Raw genomic sequence first — 18,663 nt, 5'->3', positions numbered from 1 at the left:
GTATTGACTATGTTTGCAATTAGGTCAATTTGATTCACGAGCTATAGTAGAGAGAACATTTCAGGACAGGGGTTAATGGACTTGGGAGGAAACAATACCCCATCGTAATGCTGGTTGCCTACAGGCAAGATCTTCGGATGGGGGAGGAGACAGAGCTCCCACCATAGCCGAAGGGGGGCCATATGGGCAGTCGGTGGAAGGCAGAGGTTTCTGGGGATGCATGAAGAAAAAGGAGGTACAGTGGTAGTGTTCCACTGTAGGTTTATTAGAGAACAGTGTTGGGTACATATTTCTAAGATACTTTGAATGGAGACCAGAGGGAAAAGCCCAATATTGGTGCGAAAGGTGCAACAGGCAGGAGAAGGTGCTGACTCGAGTTTTGCTGTAATAGCTGACAGTAACGCACTTTAAAAGATATGTTTGGTGAAATTAGTTTTATCTATGCACGTATGAAATTTTTTTTAGGCTTATTTTTCTTTCACTTTGCAAATTGCACTTGACACTGCACTTTAAGGTATGTGTAGGTAAGTTTGCTTTTCATAAAGTATTTGTACTTAAGGTTGTTTGCGTATTGAAGTGGAGTATGTGTGTGCAATGATGCAAAGTGTGCTGCGCTCTAGGACTAAATGGAGGAAGCTTGTAGATATGAAGCTATTACTGGTTGTATTAGCAGAGTGGATAGTCATTTTTGTTTCTAAAGGGTGAAATGGTGAGGGTGTTTTCGTTTAATGTGAATGGATTAAATAACGCCAGGAAACAGCAGGCAGTTGAAACTTGGATAAAAAAATCATAAACCCACAGTGTTTTTTTTTTTTTTTGCAAGAAACTCATATTCCCCTAAATAGGTTTGATAAGTTTTAGATGAATAAAACATGACTGGTGCAAAAAACATTTCTTCGGCAGGCGCAGCACATAGAGGAGTAGTAATCTATGTCAACAAGAATGTCAGAGCAAGGATTCATAGATGATAGTCAGATACAGAAGGACAATGGTAGACTGCATGATTAATTCACAGTGGCTAACACTCGTTAACTTATACGCGCCAGTTGATGACGGCCCAGCCCCCTTTGATAAATTGTTCCAGTCATGTTATGTTATGTTATGTTATGTTATGTTAATAGTTTTTATAAGGCGCACAGCTGCCCCAGCCAAGGGGCGTCCCGGCGCCTGATCAGGTACCACAACACAACAAATCGATACTAGTAAGGGAAAAGGAGGGAATCAGTCAGCGATTGGGAACAAAAAAGTTTTTATAGCGCGCCTAAAGGAAGTAAGACTGTTCAGGGCTCGTATATGGACAGGAAGAGAATTCCATAATCCTGCTGCTAATACTCGAAAGGAGCGCCCTCCCATCCTACTCAGTCTAAACCGTGTATTGACCGCCAGATGGAGAAATTGCGATCTAAGAGACCGCGTAGGAACATAGGAGGAAACAAGCTTAGCGAGGGCTGGAGGAGAGGAAAGCTTCAAGATTTTAAATGTCAGGCAAAGAGCCTTAAATTTAATTCTCTGTCTGACTGGCAGCCAGTGAAGGGAGGTCAAAACTGCAGAGACAGAGCACTGTCTAGGGAGGCCAACAATGGCGCGCGCCGCGGCATTCTGCACCCTTTGCAATCTAGTAGCCTCCGCCTGATTCACTCCGAGCAGCAGCGCACTCCCATAGTCCAGCCGAGAAAGAATGGAGGCTTGGACCACCAGTTGCCGAGTAGGGGGGTCGAAGAATTTGAGGACCGGTCTCAGTCCTCGCAGAATACCATAACAGGTAGCTGCAACCTTCTTCGTGTGGCTGGTAAAAGAGAGTGTAGGATCCAGCCAAACCCCCAAGTTCTTAACTTCGGCAGCTGGGATGGGAGTCACCCCCAATTCTGGAGGCCACCACTGGTCTCCCCAGAGCTCCGCCTGCTTACCTAAGATCAGGACCTCGGTTTTTTTGGCATTTAACTGCAAACAGTTGGTTCGCATCCAATTTGCCACGGCTATGAGTCCTGCACGAAATCTGGGAGTGTTCACCTCGGGGGCACCGCTGAGTGTCACCGCCAGCTGCGTGTCGTCAGCATACGATGTCATGGTTAGGCCACATTGTCTGACGACAGCAGCCAGCGGTTTCACATATAGGTTAAATAAAGTGGGGCTCAACGCAGAGCCCTGCGGAACCCCCAGCCCCAGTGGATGGAAAGAGGACTGACAAGGTGGAATAGCCACTTTAAAAAACCGGTCCGAAAGGAAAGAGCGAAACCACTGGAGAGCAGTCCCCTCAGTTCCCACTCCCTCCAAACGCCGGATCAGAATGTCGTGAGACACCGTGTCAAACGCGGCGCTCAGATCTAACAGGAGGAGCGCCGCTGTCTGCCCAGCATCCAGCACCGTTCGCAAGTGCTCGGTCATAAAGAGCAGTGCAGTTTCGGTGCTGTGTTGTGCACGAAAACCATTCTGGCTCTGATCAAGAATGTTATTTCGAGAAAGGTGGGCAGACAAGATGGAGTTCACGTGTGCCTCAGTAACCTTGGCGGCCCAGGGCAGGAGGGAGATGGGACGGTAGTTTTCTGGCAATAAGGGGTCAAGGTTAGGCTTCTTTAAAATAGGGCTGACCACTGCCTGCTTCCAGTAAGAAGGGACCACGCCCGATGTGAGCGATAGATTGATCAAATCCAGTAAAGGTTCACGACATAGGGGAGGAAGAAGTCTGAATAGCTCTGGCTTCAGCGGATCTAATGGAGAACCGGATTTAATTTTGAAGCTCAGAGTGTCGAAAACCTCGTCAGACATTACTGGCAGGAAGGACAAGGTTTCGTGAACCGTAGCCATCACACCAGTTTGCTCAGCACCGGGCACAGATGACGTAAATCCTCGGTAGATCGCCTGCACTTTCTCCACGAAAAAGGATGCCAAACTTTCACAGTGAGAGTCCGTGCAGATTTCCACCGAGGTGGCCCGTTTCCCCATAAGGTCTTTAAGAACCTTAAAAATTAATTTAGACGGGTTGGGGCTATTCTGAAACTCAAAAGCATAGTATGCGGCCCGGGTTTGACAGATTGCCCTATGATAAGTCTTAAGCTGGGCAAAATACGCCCTCTCAGCTTGCCGGCACGTTCTCTTAAGCTCGGCAAGAGTATCATTATACCATGGGCTGGGAACTTTAGCATGGCATTTCGACCAGCGCATCGGTATAAGAGAGTCAAGGGCGGCTAGGACCCAGTTACAAAACTGCTCGTATCCTTGTTCCACGTTCAGCAGATTAAAACTCCTCCAGTTTGAGCTTGTGCCAATTTCTTTTAAGGATCAGTCTATCCACAGGTATAAATTGAGGGTCATCTATAGGGCATGAAACTTTAACCAGCAGATGGTCCGACCAACCTACCACCATCGGGTCAGAGACCCTAACCCGCTCCACTGTGGTAAAGAAGGGGTCAAGGATATGACCTCCAATGTGGGTAGGGGAGGTAACTAGCTGGGTCATTTGCATGGCTTCAAGGTCCGCTAGCAAGGTATTAATAGGTGTTGATGACCTCTGATCAAAATGGATATTAAGGTCACCTACGATGTTAAAATTGGCACATCTCGGAGCTAAAGAGCTGACCACGTCAGTAAGTGCGGCCTTGAAGACAGTGTCATTCCCTGGCGGACGATATATAAGCATACCACTAAGTGTAAACTGATGACTGAAAGCTACCTTAAAAGAAGCGCTCTCACACGCTGGTAAATCAAGAGCTTTCCATTCAGCCGGGAAGCAGGATTTTATCATCATAGCTATGCCACCCCCTCTAGAAGTGCGATTAAGAGTGAACACTGTATAATTAGAAGGGAATGCCAGATTGATTATTGCAGTATCCGCATCCTGAAGCCAAGTCTCAGTGAGGAAGATAAGGTCAGGAGAGTCCTTTTCGATGATGTCACGTAAGCACTGATGGTGCTTGACCAACGATCTCACGTTCAGACTCCAGATGCGAAGTACACGCTCAGAGATATTAGTACGTGTATTAGGGGCATTCCTTTCTACAGCGCGCACCCCAGACGGGGTATCAAGTGACAAACTGCCACAGGCACAGTCATAGGGACCCGACAACCGGTGCACAGAGTCTTGAGCACACACCGTAAGCCTCTCTCTAATAGAAAGCAAAGCGGCACGATTGTACCTGAGCGTCAAGGTATTCTGCATGATGCTACGATGGTACGATGTCTAACTGCCAGAGTCCGGGCCCCGCTCACGCTTCCTCGACGCGGACGAGCGCAGACGGGCAGGACTCTGGCACGACTCCGGCTAAGCGATGGCGTCCCGCTGCGCGGGAGAGGACGACTTTAAGTAGGCGTCGCAATAAAGAGCTCGAGCGTGGGGACGCTCCAAGATGGCGCCCGCCTAAATCTCCACCAACCCAAGCCAAAATGGCGCCCACAAGAGTCCAACCCCGGGACCCGGACCCGCCAAACGGCGGTGCGCTTTCCAGATTTTAAATGCAAGTGAGGGGACAAGTACCCAGGCAGAGGAACAGTAAAAACAGGGGGAATCCAAGAAAAAAAACGAAAATACAAAACTGGTACTTTTAAAAACACTGCACAATGACAGCGCGACCTGCACTAATGCAGCACCCAATCTAAATGAAAGACCAGCGAGTCCGCCTTAAGTAGGCGTCGCAATAAAGAGCTCGAGCGTGGGGACGCTCCAAGATGGCGCCCGCCTAAATCTCCACCAACCCAAGCCAAAATGGTGCCCACAAGAGTCCAACCCCGGGACCCGGACCCGCCAAACGGCGGTGCGCTTTCCAGATTTTAAATGCAAGTGAGGGGACGAGTACCCAGGCAGAGGAACAGTAAAAACAGGGGGAATCCAAGAAAAAAAACGAAAATACAAAACTGGTACTAGCAATAGTTGATGGAAGACTGATCATTGGGGGAATTCAACTTTTTACAACATTCAGGTCTTGATGCTTCTTCTCTGAAAAAGACTCAACTGAAACCTAGAGTTACAAAATCGTTGGGGGAATAGCAGAGAAATTATGGTTTAGTTGATCGCTGGAGGGCAGTTTATCCAATTAAAATTGAACAAACTTGTTTTTCAGCAAAACATAAATTGGTAACCCGTATTGATTATTTTTTTTATTTTTTCCACAGTGGGGTTTAAGCATCTGAATATGCTGCCTTATGAATATTCAGACCATTAACCTGAGGAACTCAAAATCTCTTCCAGGGATAAGAGTACGATAAATTAGAGATGGGTCTTTAATAAGGTTTATTTGGAAGACGAGAACTGGATTAAAGCTTGTAAAATAGAGATTGAGAGATGTTTTTAATTAAATAAGTGCTCTGCCTCAATATGGTATGGGACGTTATGAAAGCATCTTTGCGAGCATTTGTTATTGCCAGGGATATAGTTCGGCTTAAAGTTAAAGGCCAGCTATAGGTTAATTCAACTGGAACTCCTACACAGAACGTACTATACTAGGACATTACTGTGTAAGATTGGGAAGGGGGATGCCCTGCGCCTTCGGAAATGCGGTCCAGAAGGCACATTCATCCATACCTGGTGGCACTGCCCACATATACACCAACTTTAGGAATGGGTTATCAGATTCCTGGAGGGAGTGGTAGAAGACACTATAGAAGCAAGCAACACCTGGACTGGCCTACTGGCTATATGGCCACCCTCGTACCTCACTAATTACCAAAAACTACTGGTGAACCTTGGGGTTTTAGTGACCAAGAGGGTTATTACTAAGAAGTGTTGTTGTGAGACAACCCCATCTTTCCGGCAGTGGATGGAAGGGATGGACTGCTGCAAAATCATAGAACGAAAGGTATACAAAATCAGAGTTTGTAAGAAGAAGTTGAAGAATATCTGGGGCATGTGGGATTTGGCGGTATAAGACCTGCTGGTTTCCGATGGGAACTGTGAATGAAATTATGGCATAGGTGGATGGGACGGAGTGAAGGTGGGTGGGATCGGGATGCGTTAAACTTGGCATATACTGCTGAAGGGATACCCTGTAATGTATCAGTGTGATGTTGTTATTGCTTTGGACAAATGCAAATAAAATTTGGGACAAAAAAAATCGGAAATGGATGCTTTAAGATTCGAATCTATGGCTTGCGGGATGCCCAAAGGTCATTGTGGCAGATATACAGTCCACTAACCTATTATACTGGCTTTCCCATCTGAAAATTCTTATTTTGTGATCACTGTGGTTTTATGTCTTAACCTTGTTGATTGTATTAATAAAAATACTTGATTTCGCTTTAATTCTTACTGTAAGGGACTGGACATGTTTAAGGATTTTTATTCATTATCATACATATCCTAATAATGTGTCTAAAATTGCATAAATGTTCCACTGAGGGATGGAAATGAAATGTATTGTCACCCTCTTACCAAACATTACATATTCCATCACTACACTAGAGCACAGTTGTTATGAGAGATGTTGGTCCTTCCTAAATTTACAAAAATGTATCTTTTTTGTTTAAGAGTCCATCCACCCTTTTTCATTTCTTAAAAGAACTTCAAGCAGAGGGGGGCATGGTTGGCAATGCTGCCCTGCTCCCTCTTTATTTTTTAGTTTCTCTGGCAGCCTGCCAGCTGTTCAGTGTGAACAGAAACAGCTGGTTCGAAACTCCGTGCAAGCCACAGGGGATCAGACGTCTCAGACAATTCAACACAATTCTTTTCTCTGCAACCACGTCTTTAAATTAAAATCAGTGGGTATCTGTCTCTAGAATTAACTGTGAAACGTAAAGAGAACGCATCCGCTCCCTTGCTCGAGGTCTGAGGGGGTGGGCGAGGCAATGACACAACTACCACAAAGCCCCCATGGGATTAAGCGGGGATCCTAAATACTGACATGGAAATAAGCAAGTAAATACATATGTTATAATGTGCCAAAGCATTCGTGCTCAATGCAGTAGCACGCACAAGCGTGGTGGACAAGGAGCTGGAAGGCTAAGCAACAGCTTTACAAAAAACGTCTATCTTAAATAACATTGTTTTGGTCTAAAACTTTGTCATCTTTAAAACCAGGAAACCTGAATTCTATCTCCGGCTTCCCAACTTTTGTGTCCCAGGGTAAAGCTTCCTCGACCCTGCCCATCTCCAGGTCAGACAACTTACCCACCAAAGATTGTGAATAGCAGAACCCGAAAGGATGCCCATATTACACACTATAGAAATAAAAGTACAGGCGAGCTTCCATATCTCATCCGCATTCCTAACTGCGCCCCTTGCTGCTGTACTGAAGAATTTTAATAGTGGTATTGTCACGTGACATTGGGCACAGTCTATTTATTGTGTCTAAAGTATGGGGCCTAGAGTGTGATCCGGAGACTTTATGGTCGCTCCCAGTTCATGAGCAATGTTCAATACCAAATAAGTTTACACTGAACACAGTACCAGGCAAAGTAAAAGAGCTGATCACTTACTTGGACTGTCCTCTGGTTCCAAGGCGCCTGGTTGTTAACTGTGGAAATTGCTGTCTTATTATCTGAAAAGGAACACAATTTTTCAAACAGAGAAAAGCATTCCGTAACACCACTGCAGATTTTGCAACTACATAATCACCCAAAAAAAACTTTAACAAAGCTCAAAATATTTTAGATGTATGTTGGTGTCATTCTGGTTAAATACATTTAGCGCTGGTAATTTCTGCAGTCTGCGGTAAAAATGCTATGGCCACTCACATTTTGACACTCTATATCCACCATGCCACCCGATGACAGGGTTTGATGTGTGGACTGTGTACACGTCAAGGGTATGTCCACTGCTGTGGTCCTCTACCATGGATCCTATAAAGTGCTCTCTTGTGAACCATCACGTGCACGTACATCAACTACAGAATAGCTGTGTGCGACTAATGCCTCGCACACTAGACATACCCAACATTAGTCATATGTCCATTCCTTATCACCCTATACACCTGCGATGCATGGAGTCCATTTCAGTCTGCATTCATTCCACAAATTTATTTTTTGTTTCAAATTAATAAAACAGTGAGAGTGAGAATCCACGAGAGTGAACTGTAACTAAATTGAGTTGTCAGAACCCTGGAGTCTTTATATGGTTGAAATAAATCATAAAGGGGAAGTGTGAGTGAAAGCCTATAGGGAAGCACCTACGATAGTTGCTGCTCAAGTCATTTCCAAGAATCCGTCCACTGTCACACAAACAAAACAAGTCTGAAGATCACTTTATGGAGTAAACGGGGCTGCACTTGGAAATCCTAAAATAGGATCCCACGCCAACATTTGGCTGATATTGAAGCATCTAAAACCAGCCCATTCAATAAGGCATTTGACCGATAAATTGACACAGTTAGAATGACTTGACAACAAAGTGCACCCCCTCACTTCCTCCCACCCTGGAACAGCTCACCGCTACAAACTTTGCACCTACCTCTGTGAGACATCACTGGTTTAACTTTTTGTTTCAAAAGTTAGCTGGAGCCACTATAAGGCAACATTGCATGACTACATAAACCATAATAAAAGCATGAATAGATTCCAAGCAAAGGAGACCCCTGGGGAAAGTGGGTAAAAACAGGAATTTCTTTTGCATGGTTTAAAGAGAACGCGTGGGACCCTCTTTAAACCATTTCTAGGTCCTGGTTGTTCTCTGGGAAATCGACTGATGAGGTCAGTTTCATAGGCCTCAGCCCTATTCATGACAGGCCCCAATGGCCGTGAGTAATGCCCAGTGAAAGAGGAGCCGGTGCTGATTTACAGTCTTCACCACTTCTGATGTCTTGGCTGTCTTGGGATGGACGGCCGTATATCTCCCCTATCCTGACACCATTCCCAGCAGTGAGATACATTGTGCTGGGTCTGACTTTGGTAGACTTGCATACTTGCACAAAGACTCACACCCTATTGGAGTTTAACCTGTTCACTGCTAAACAGCGGTGTCCATTTATTGTGTGCCAGCCATACATGCCGGTAAAGACTGGAGGCCACCACTGGTCCCAACATCTTTAAATAAGGAGTAGGACCGCGGCCCAATGCGGAGACATGTCACAAACAGATCCACATTGTTTGGAGGAGCAGTGTTCGGGGAAAAAAGGGATTTTATTGGGGAAAGGCTGGTCCATTTCACTTTATCCAGGCCATTTATTAAAAACAAACAGCCGCATTTTCCCACGTTTATTGCAAAGCGCCTGCCTAAGCAGAAGGATTAGTCTGAATTATCCTTTGGCACGTCACTGACAGATGCTACTCAGACCAAATCAGCATTTCTATGGTGCCAACTACCCCAAGCAGAGCATCTAGGCGCTGTGTCCAAGGAGGGAAAATTCATTATCATCCCATTTAATAGTACTAACTTCATGGAACTGGGAAAGTTAAAATCTTAAGTGAGCTCAGCACACTTTCAAACCTGCAACCTAGTCACCACACACTCCATCTACTGAGCCACCTCGTTGGCCTTCTGGAAGTAGTTGCCCTGGAAGTTGTATACCCAACGTGCTCATAGGAAAGCGATTTTTTAGGGGGACAAATTAATGCAGTTCTCTGGATTTTGTGAGAAAACCCTGAAAGAGTGCCGCTCTTACCTGTATATCATCTTCAAACTGATCAAATGCACCTTGTGTTAAAGACCACTTATGAGAGACAAAGGATTGAATTGGTCATGACGTCCCTTCACTCCCTTACAATTATAAAAAATATCATATTACACTCTGCACTTCGGCATATATGGTTTATGCCATGTGTATTTATTCAAAACAATTTACTTAGCTGAAACCAGGATGAAATGGGTTACATTTGGACACTAAGATAAATACATACTGAAGAGGCATGTTGACTATTTGGAGAGTTATTTCCTTGTGTAAGCATGTACATTGTAATGAAGTAAACAGTGCTTTTTTCATGCCAGTTTTGCAGGACTATATCAATAATAAGGAATATGACTTCTGCGCTATATTAATAAATGTGCGAACGTGCGTCTATTATAACACTCGCTCTAATTAATTAATGTGGTACGGTACCACATCTATTTTCACTATTATAACATAAATACTGCATGTTACAATGACTTTACACAGGGAAACATCTCTCCAAGTAGTCACATGGACTCTTTAGCGTGATTATACTTTAATGCACAAGTGTACGACCTTGTATCTTGGTTTTGGTTAAGTCCTTTAAAAAAAAAAAATGAAAACGTTGCGCAGCATTAACTATATATGCACATGCACAGAGTATTACCACTCAAGGCTTTTCCTCAAAAAAAGTATGTCTCCTCCCATCACCCAACACAATGGCAATAGCCAGTAGGCTATAGGTTAGTTCAGAGTTTCCACTGAAAAGAAATTTCTTCTTTTCTTAATAACTTTGCCGTCTGTCGTTCAATGAATATGAACAATACTTTCCAATAAAAAGGTGCATTCGATTAGGATTCAGCAATGCATGTTTTGTGCAAATCTGCCAAGTGGGCCCAAAAAGTTGAATTTCCCATTTAAATTCCCTTAGGAATCTCTGCACTCTGGTACAGAAAAAATGGTTGAACTGAATTACATCAAACTTAGCATGAAAGTAGAACTTTACTTAAGGAAGCACCTTTGCTTGGTATAAATCTATCTCAAAGTTTTTTGCAAAATTCGCATTTAAATATTCTTTTCTGGCCTTGAAAAAGGTAAAAGAAAATACAAACACCTTAACAGTTGGGAAGGTACACTTTTGATTTGCCTACAATGTTAGCGCTGTGTGGCAGATTCGCACAAAATCTGGCAGATGCTTAGCATGTTTCTTGGGATTTTTAAATTTATGCACTTTAGTCAAGCGGGACAAAGGGGTCAAAAAGGGTTTGTTTGCTGATACCTGTAACATCATTGAACAAATCGACATGAAACTTGGCAGGCATTTAACGTGTTTACTCTTCTGTGTGTGCAGCACGTGTGGTGCATATACAGCAAGGGAGAGCAAAGTTAAAAGAGGGAGCAAAATGTTTTCAAGTGCAAATAACGTTTATGTTCTTCAATTAATCTGCATGAAATTTGGCACCTTAAGCCCAGCGCAGGAATCTCAGGTTTCATACAGAACTGACATAAAGTTAAAAGGAGTTTAAAAAAGCATCGTTTTGATAATGTGGTACAATTTTACGGATCTGCACAGCAGTTCCCCTAAACGATTCTTCTTCTGACAATCCCCGTCAGTGTCTGCTTTCAGTAGTTGATGGATAACCACCAATCATTTCAAAATAAGCATTGATATAATAAAAATGCTTCTTTTTGGTAAACTTTCTTTCCGTCATTCCTCGCTCTTATGGTGACTGACCGAACTGGGTTGCCCTCTGACTTATGTCACAAGGGTGCAGAATTTAAGTGTCTGGTTCAACAAGACATCTCTTCTTCAACTCAGATAAACAAAGTATCCTCTTCCTGCATCCATCATCTTCGTCTGCTGAAGACAAATGTTCCTTTTTTTCCTTAATCATCTCATCTATATGTAGTCCAGTCTGTCATTCTTGCCAGACTGGCCAACTTCATCTATATCAAGGCTTACGTCTCCATCTTATCATTGTCACACTAGCATCAGTATGTGGCTACTAGACTTGTATTCATCTTCCTTTAGTCCTCTCACATTTTTGTAGCTCTTTCCAAACATCATTGGCTCCCCTCTCCTATCTGCATTCAATTTCAATTTAAATCATTGTACTTGATTTACTATCGTTACTGCGTCCTTCAATCGTATTCTTTCTGTCTTCTGGCGATTACCAAGATCCATCGCTTCAGGATAGGAGGTCGGTCTTTTTCCTAATATGCACTCAAAACCCGGAACACTCTTCAGCTTTCACTAGGGCTGATTGGTAATCATCTTGCCTTTGATAAAGCCCCTAAAACCCATCTCTTCTCATCTCGCTGATCCCTTGCTTCTTTGTTACCAGTTATTATCCTCCTAGCACCAGGATACCCTGCTGAGTGACAGCTCGCTTTACAAGTACTAACATCATCATCATCCCTTGCCAGACAATGTTTAGGTTGCAAAAGTGTGAGGGGCTTTCGGGACCCTTGTTTACCCCGTCAATGCCAAGATTGAAGGTTACAGAGCAGCTAGAGAGGTTGGTTGGTGTGCAGTAGCATTTTAATTCCTGTGGTTAAGGGTCCTATCCCACTTGTTGGCAGTTAATACATATGAGAATGCTACATACCTATTAATAGAGGTCTAAGATAGGCAATATCAGTGATCTGTAGCCTACTTTTGGTATTATCAGCTTCATGCAATGGGAGCGGACACTTATTGGATGGTTAAAAAAAAAGCAATGGTTCCCATTGTAATTCCCATATGAATATTTGCTGTACACTACAGAAAAAAAACCCTGGATAGAATTACACCAAACTTGGCATGAAAGTAGAGCTTTGCTCAGTGAAATGCCTTTGCTTGGCTTGGTATAAAACCATTTTGTTTTTGCCACATTAGAATTACAAAAACGTGTGGGTGGGCTTGAAGTGGATAAATGTTGGAAATTTCTGGACCATTAGTCCTTGAGCACAGGTTCGCAGGCTGCCTTCAGACATACATTTAAAATATAAAAGCCCCTCATTGGACAAGGTAACATTTTCAGATCTGTGATACTAAATTGGGTTTAGGAACTAGAAAACATGGTCAGTGAATCCTTACAAATACTTTTTTAAATATACAGCACTATGCCACTGGCCAGACCTAATGGCTAACCCTGCTGTACACGACCAAAGGCCTTGCACAGCAGGGTCTGGCAGCATAAGTAAAGTTTGGGTGATGGGCCTGGCCTAAGCCTTGGGCCAATGGCCAAAATGCGCTGCCCACAGACTTTGGCCCCACAGGCACCCCACAAGGCCTGACCAACACCTGGTATGCATGGCTTTCAGGTGTCCCCACAAGGCCTAGCCAATCCCCGCTGAGCAGGGCCCCTTCACCTTTAGTCAACTCCTGTCCCTTTGCCCTCCTTGTCAGATCTGTATAGACCTGAGATCCTCTCATTAGGCTTAACTTGCTAGCAGTCTGTTAAATACCATGCAGATTCATTAACCAGTGCTAACATTGTTAGCGAAATAACACTTTTTTTGGCAACCTTTTAACTGTGCCCACTGTTGTTGGATTGGCATGACACTCAATATAACTTGAGTTACCTAAAAATGCTAAGGGTCTGCCAAATTTCCTCCAGATCTATGATAAGGAACCAAGATATTAGCAATTCAAAGACATTTTGACCCCCGCGCACTCTTTAACTTTTCCGCCCCTTGTCAGAGGTGCCTGAAGTATAAGATTCCTGGACAGGGATTAACTTGCTAACATATATCTTGCATATTCATGAACCGGTGACAACGTTATTAGCAAATTAACACTTTTTTGACTTTGAGGAGATCTGTGGATAAGGCACTAAAGTTCTTACAACTCAAAGATGCTTTGACTCTCCCTTTCAATTTGCTTCCATTGAATTATCTACATTAAAATTGACATACCAACAGAAAAAAAATGGTTAAGGTTTTTGAAATTTCACATAGATACGTGAAACACTATTACAGTTATCTGACATGAAACTCCCCTCCCTCCCCCCACATGAACTGTGCTTTTCCTTAACTAAGCAGCACCAATATGAAACAATAGTGAACTAAACATCCTAAACGTCTGCCACATTAGCTGATTATATCTGTTTGATGATCTTCTCTTTCGGCTACCTGTATATTGATGAATGTAATTTTGCATTTTAAGTTCTGCATTTATTCCACATATTAAAAATAGGGGTGGGCGGAATTTGCGAACTATCGCAAAAATGTTTAAATTCTCTGCAAACACGCGGAAATATCGCGAAGACGCGGAAGTTTTTTTCCCGCCCGTTCGCTGTATTTTCTGCGTGGTCGCGGCTCGCCAACTTACCCATGCGGTTGCTCACGGGCGCGGCCATCTTGTTTTCACTTGTCTCGCGGTGCATGATCGCGAGAAGAAAGACGTGATCGCGCGACGAATTACGTTACTGCGGGCACGAACTGTCGCGAGACAGCGCAAATGGCTACCAACAATCCAACATCTCGTGGAGAACGCGACCGGATCAAGAAAACTTGTCGTCGAACGTGGGGATTCAGGTAAGGCGAACGCGCGCACGCGAGAATGTATTTGTTTACAGCACGAGCAAGCAAAAAATTTCCGGTAAGATGCGCACTGCGGAAATTTTGACATTTTCGCGCTCTCTGCGGAACGCGAAAATGTCAAATTATCGCAATTTCCGCGAGCTGAACGGAATTTTCACCCAGGCCTAATTAAAAACCATACTTATCATACAATGAGATAAAGACCAAGGGTTTGACTTTTTGGTGGAAGGGTAAACGTTTGACCATGTATTATAAGGAGTACATTACCCTATGCTTAATGTTAAAATGATATCTCAAGTCTCTTGGAGTTCCATAACCTCATAAAAGAACTCGACCTTCACCTTGTTCCTGTACATCGTCATTGGACACCTCGGTGGCTTGCAATATCATTATAATGTACAGCAGAGGGTACTTGAGCCAACACTGGCTTTTCAGCTTAAGGACACGCTAGCCAAAGGAACCCAAGCGTTACTGTATCCACTGTTCAGTGGCCATGTTAGTCCAATAGCAGTCACTGTTCGAACACGAGTGTGCGAGAGACCAGTCGACTAAAGTCATCTTTAACTCAGCATAGTACTGCCACCCGGCACTTGTCAGCGGGAGGCCAATGGGGCGAGGGCAAGAAGTCTAAACTTCCTGTTCACTTACTGGAGGTAGTACCTCTAAGGCAGGGTGGCGAACCTTATTAGGACAGAAAGGCAAGTGTGCACAGAGTGACTACTGTAGATGTCAGGAAACCACTTCCGGGAAAAAGAAAACATATATCTGGACTTTGTCATGTGGCAATGTAAAATATGTCCGGTTTAATTATCATCACTTCGGTGCGCTCCTTTAAAAAACAATAATAAGTATTTGTTTAAAAAAAATCTACACTCAAAGCAGGTGATTTACGCCTCCATGCAATTCCCGGAATTAAAATCCCACAAAGACTGCATGTTAGCGCCGGGCTTTGACTCTGGATTTTGAGTTTTGTTTTCTGCTCGCAGTTATAGGCTGATTGACTTTCTCTCACTCAATTTTGTTTTGCTGCTAAATTGCAGCAAACCAATATTCTTTCAGCACATCTTAAAATGGATGCCAGTGGTGAAGGAAGGAGTGCAATTAGATATCTGCTTTGCGTTATTGTTGATTGGTGTAGCAGTCTAAATGGCTCTAGAGTCTTTCTCCAAGGGAACGAAAAAAGCTTTTTTCTGGCATTAGTGGACTCCCGTACCTTTTCTCTGGCCTTGGTGGACGTCCATCCATTCTATCTGGCCTTGGTGGACGTCCATCCATTTTCTCTTGTCTTGGTGGACGCCCATCCATTCTCTCTGACATTAGTGGACGCCTATCCATTCTTTCTACATTAGGTGGAATTCCTTCCATTCTCTCTGACTTGGTAGATGCCCATCCATTCTCTCTGTCTTTAATGGAAGTTCATCCAATCTCTGGCATTAGTGGACATCTATTCACTCTCTCTGCCAAGGAGGACGTGCATCCATTCTCTCTGGCCTTGATGGCTAGCCGTCCATTCTCTCTGGCATTAGTGGATGCCTATCCATTCTTTCTACTTTAGGTTGAATTCCTTCCATCTTCTCTGGCCTTAATGGACGTCTAGCCAGCCTCTGACATTAGTGGACGCCCATTCACTCTCTCTGCCAAGGTGGAAGTGCATCTATTCTCTCTGGCCTTGATGGACATCCATCCATTTGCTCTGGTCTTTGTGGACGTCCACCCATTCTCTCTGGCTCTAGTGGCTGTCCAGCCATTTTCTTTGTCCTGGGAGGACATCTTACCATTCCCTGTGGCCTTGGTGAATGACCATCCATTCTCTCTGTTGTTCTGTGGTTGGACAGGATCTTTGCTAACTTCTGCTTTTAAGGCAGGGGATCCGAGCCCAGTAGCATGTAAAGGGAATGTATGGAACAGATTTTATTATGTAGGTACCTTTTAATAAAAACAGTTTGAAGCCCAGCCCCTAAGGAAGCCATAATGCAATCACCTCTTACATGTGTTGCCCAATGATGTATTCAGTTAGTGTGTGGGGTCACAGAAGAGGGTCAGGTCATTCAGTAAAAAAATAATGCGACTTTGCCTACAAAAAAACTTACATTTTGTACACTGCGGATAGAAATCCAAATTGTTCTTCAAGGTCATGCTTTTTAAATACAAATCTCAGCCCCCACCAGTGCTGTGTATATTTGGTGCATTGTATCTGCTTGTGTGCTCATCTGTGTGTGGCTTTGCTGGGGCTGAAAGACGGTGTGAGTGTGAGCTCTCATCTCAAACCCAGGCTCAGCCTGTCGTGGAAAGGGTCTATTTAACCCTACTGCCTTTTCCCATCTCAAGTGTGTGCATTGGATGGTACATCACTAGAAAAGGAAGGCCACTGAGCCATTTCGTTTTCAAACACCATTAAACTTTGCACACAGGGCAGCCAAGAGACTAAAATAGCAGCAGAGGTTGCCATAGTTTGCAATCATGGCCACTTTTGGACATTCAATGGAGGGCCTGAGGAAGAGAAGTGAAGGACCTACTATGCTCTATTTGCTTTTGGGAGATTAGAAACAACTGAGCAAGCCTACTTCACTTGTCCTTCAATTTACTCTTGCAAGAAAAGCCAGACCCTGCACAGAGACCGTGCTATCAGAGCCTCCAGGCCTTCCTACACTAATGGTAAACCTCTCAACTCTGAAAATCTTTTCACATTATAGAGATCGTGTCTCTGGTAATTAAAGAACAGCAGGTATTATTACAATCATATTAAAATGAAAGCCACCCAAAGAAGTGCAAGTAAAAAAAACACTTTTCTCACCAAATGTTGATGTCCACTTTCCTGCACCAAAGGGCGCTCAATAAGTAACTGCTACACTGTCATAACAACAGATGCCACACAAAAGACAAAAACACATCATTGAATTGTTTTTCTTTGCCAAAAGTGGGCAAAACGATCGACCATGAAAGTTCTGTTATATTTTTATTTTATTTTAATTGAAATGCTTTGCGAAGGGTTTTGCATCGACCATTCTTATTGCGCAGCTTCAATGGGAGGATTGCTATGTGTTGTTGGTATAGTGCAGCATTTGTCATATAAAGTACATCTTTGAGAGGTTGGATGTCACCTTAGTAGACTCAATACTTATCCTGGTCAGACAGGCGGCCCCTACATAGAACCATATACGAGCATTGATGCAAGTTTCTGAGCAGGTCTATGTGTGACTGGCTGCTTCAGTCAATGCTTTTTCTTTGCATTCTGGGATTTGTCGCCCTGGTTTTATAATGGGATAAACAAGACTGCAAGGAAGAAAACCGCTAGTAACTCATGTACGAAGTACTCGCCACTTCTTTCACTGTCAAAAAGAGCCCGTTCCACTTTATCGTGTGAAACCCATTTTCTGACCACTGCGGCCAATGAAATGTTAGTTGAGGCCTAAACCCACCACAACAAACACTCCTGATATTTGCATTAAGCGGGATAATGGAAGCTCGGGTGGGGGAAGTGATGCTTGTGTTTTGCATCTGTGTTGGGTAGCTCTCATCTCTTCCTACAAACACGCCACAGAGGATGTACCTGCCATAAAATGTATTTATATAAAATGGAACGCGTTCTGCTTTCCCCCGTGTCGTGTGCTGGCTCCTGTTCCACCCTCGCGTCTCAGACGCATGAAATAGGGTCTGTGCTCTGTGAGGACGTGCCCCGTTTCGTCGGCTTTCATTTCTAGAGCGCAGCTTCAGCAAACACTAAAACACTTTTGTGGAGCTGTGAAGCTTCAGCCCGGCTGTGTGATAAATGAGAAGAGGGGGGAAAGTGGGGAGGAGGCTGGAAGGGAGCCCCCTCTCTTGTTTTGTATGAGCTCAATGAAGCCTGCCTAAAGAACACCCCATGCTGTTCCAGCTACTGATCTAACATTCCGCAACATCTCAGCCTTCCAAATTCCCTTTAATTACACATTAATCCCACCCTCTCTCTTTCAGCCCCTGCAGACGGGGCTGGGGGCTCCACGGGGCTGTGGGAAAAAGTCACTGTCTAACATCCCCTTTTAAACGCTGGGGTTCGGCGCAAACACCTACGCTCCTCAGCATTTTGTATGTGCAGACGGCGCACACACAGGCAATGACGCACGTGAACACCCACCACAAAAAAACACGCGCGAGTGTTGAGGAGGCTTTATTCTGGTGCGAGTTCCCCTGCACCGAACAACCATTGGCAAAGCCAATAGGTCTCGTTTTGTTTTCCCTTTTGGCTTCACCAAGGTTTCAACCCTACCCTCCCCCCCCTGAGCATGTGCTGGTAAACGTCATGGCATGATGCTGCCCAACGTCACGCGTTATACATTTACATATATGCCACACATACAGCATGACGCTGGGCATCATTTTGCTTATTTTTTTATGTATCCGTTTCAAGATGGTGGATGCCACTCGCAGCGGTAAATAGTAAATACATTAAACGGCACCCACCATCCAAAAATTTCAAACCAACCCCGTTTAAAAATAAAAAGGTCGAAAACGGAGGAAGGAAGAAGGGAGCAACGGGCGCAAGGGCTGGGGAGTGAACACTTAGGGAGACAGCAGCAATGAGGAGTGGACACAGGTGCAACAGAGAAGGAAATTCAAAAAAACTTACAAACACGCAGAGTTGGGCTAA

At 44.1% G+C, this 18,663-nt stretch overlaps 1 protein-coding gene across 1 annotated transcript in view; it reads right to left on the bottom strand.

Moving 5' to 3' along the window:
• The window catches only part of RFX4 (regulatory factor X4), a 320,232-nt gene that overhangs the window by 166,628 nt on the left and 134,941 nt on the right, over positions 1 to 18,663 (bottom strand). The window contains exon 5 of the mRNA XM_085652535.1: positions 7,405 to 7,466. Coding sequence (XP_085508661.1) covers positions 7,405 to 7,466 — 62 coding nt within the window. The remainder of the gene's footprint in view (positions 1 to 7,404; positions 7,467 to 18,663) is intronic.

The sequence above is a fragment of the Triturus cristatus genome, chromosome 4_1 (assembly GCF_964204655.1).
Source record: "Triturus cristatus chromosome 4_1, aTriCri1.1, whole genome shotgun sequence".
Taxonomy (NCBI): Eukaryota; Metazoa; Chordata; class Amphibia; order Caudata; family Salamandridae; genus Triturus; species Triturus cristatus.
Note: the sequence above shows the minus strand (reverse complement) of the source record. Positions and strands in the feature narration are given on the sequence as shown.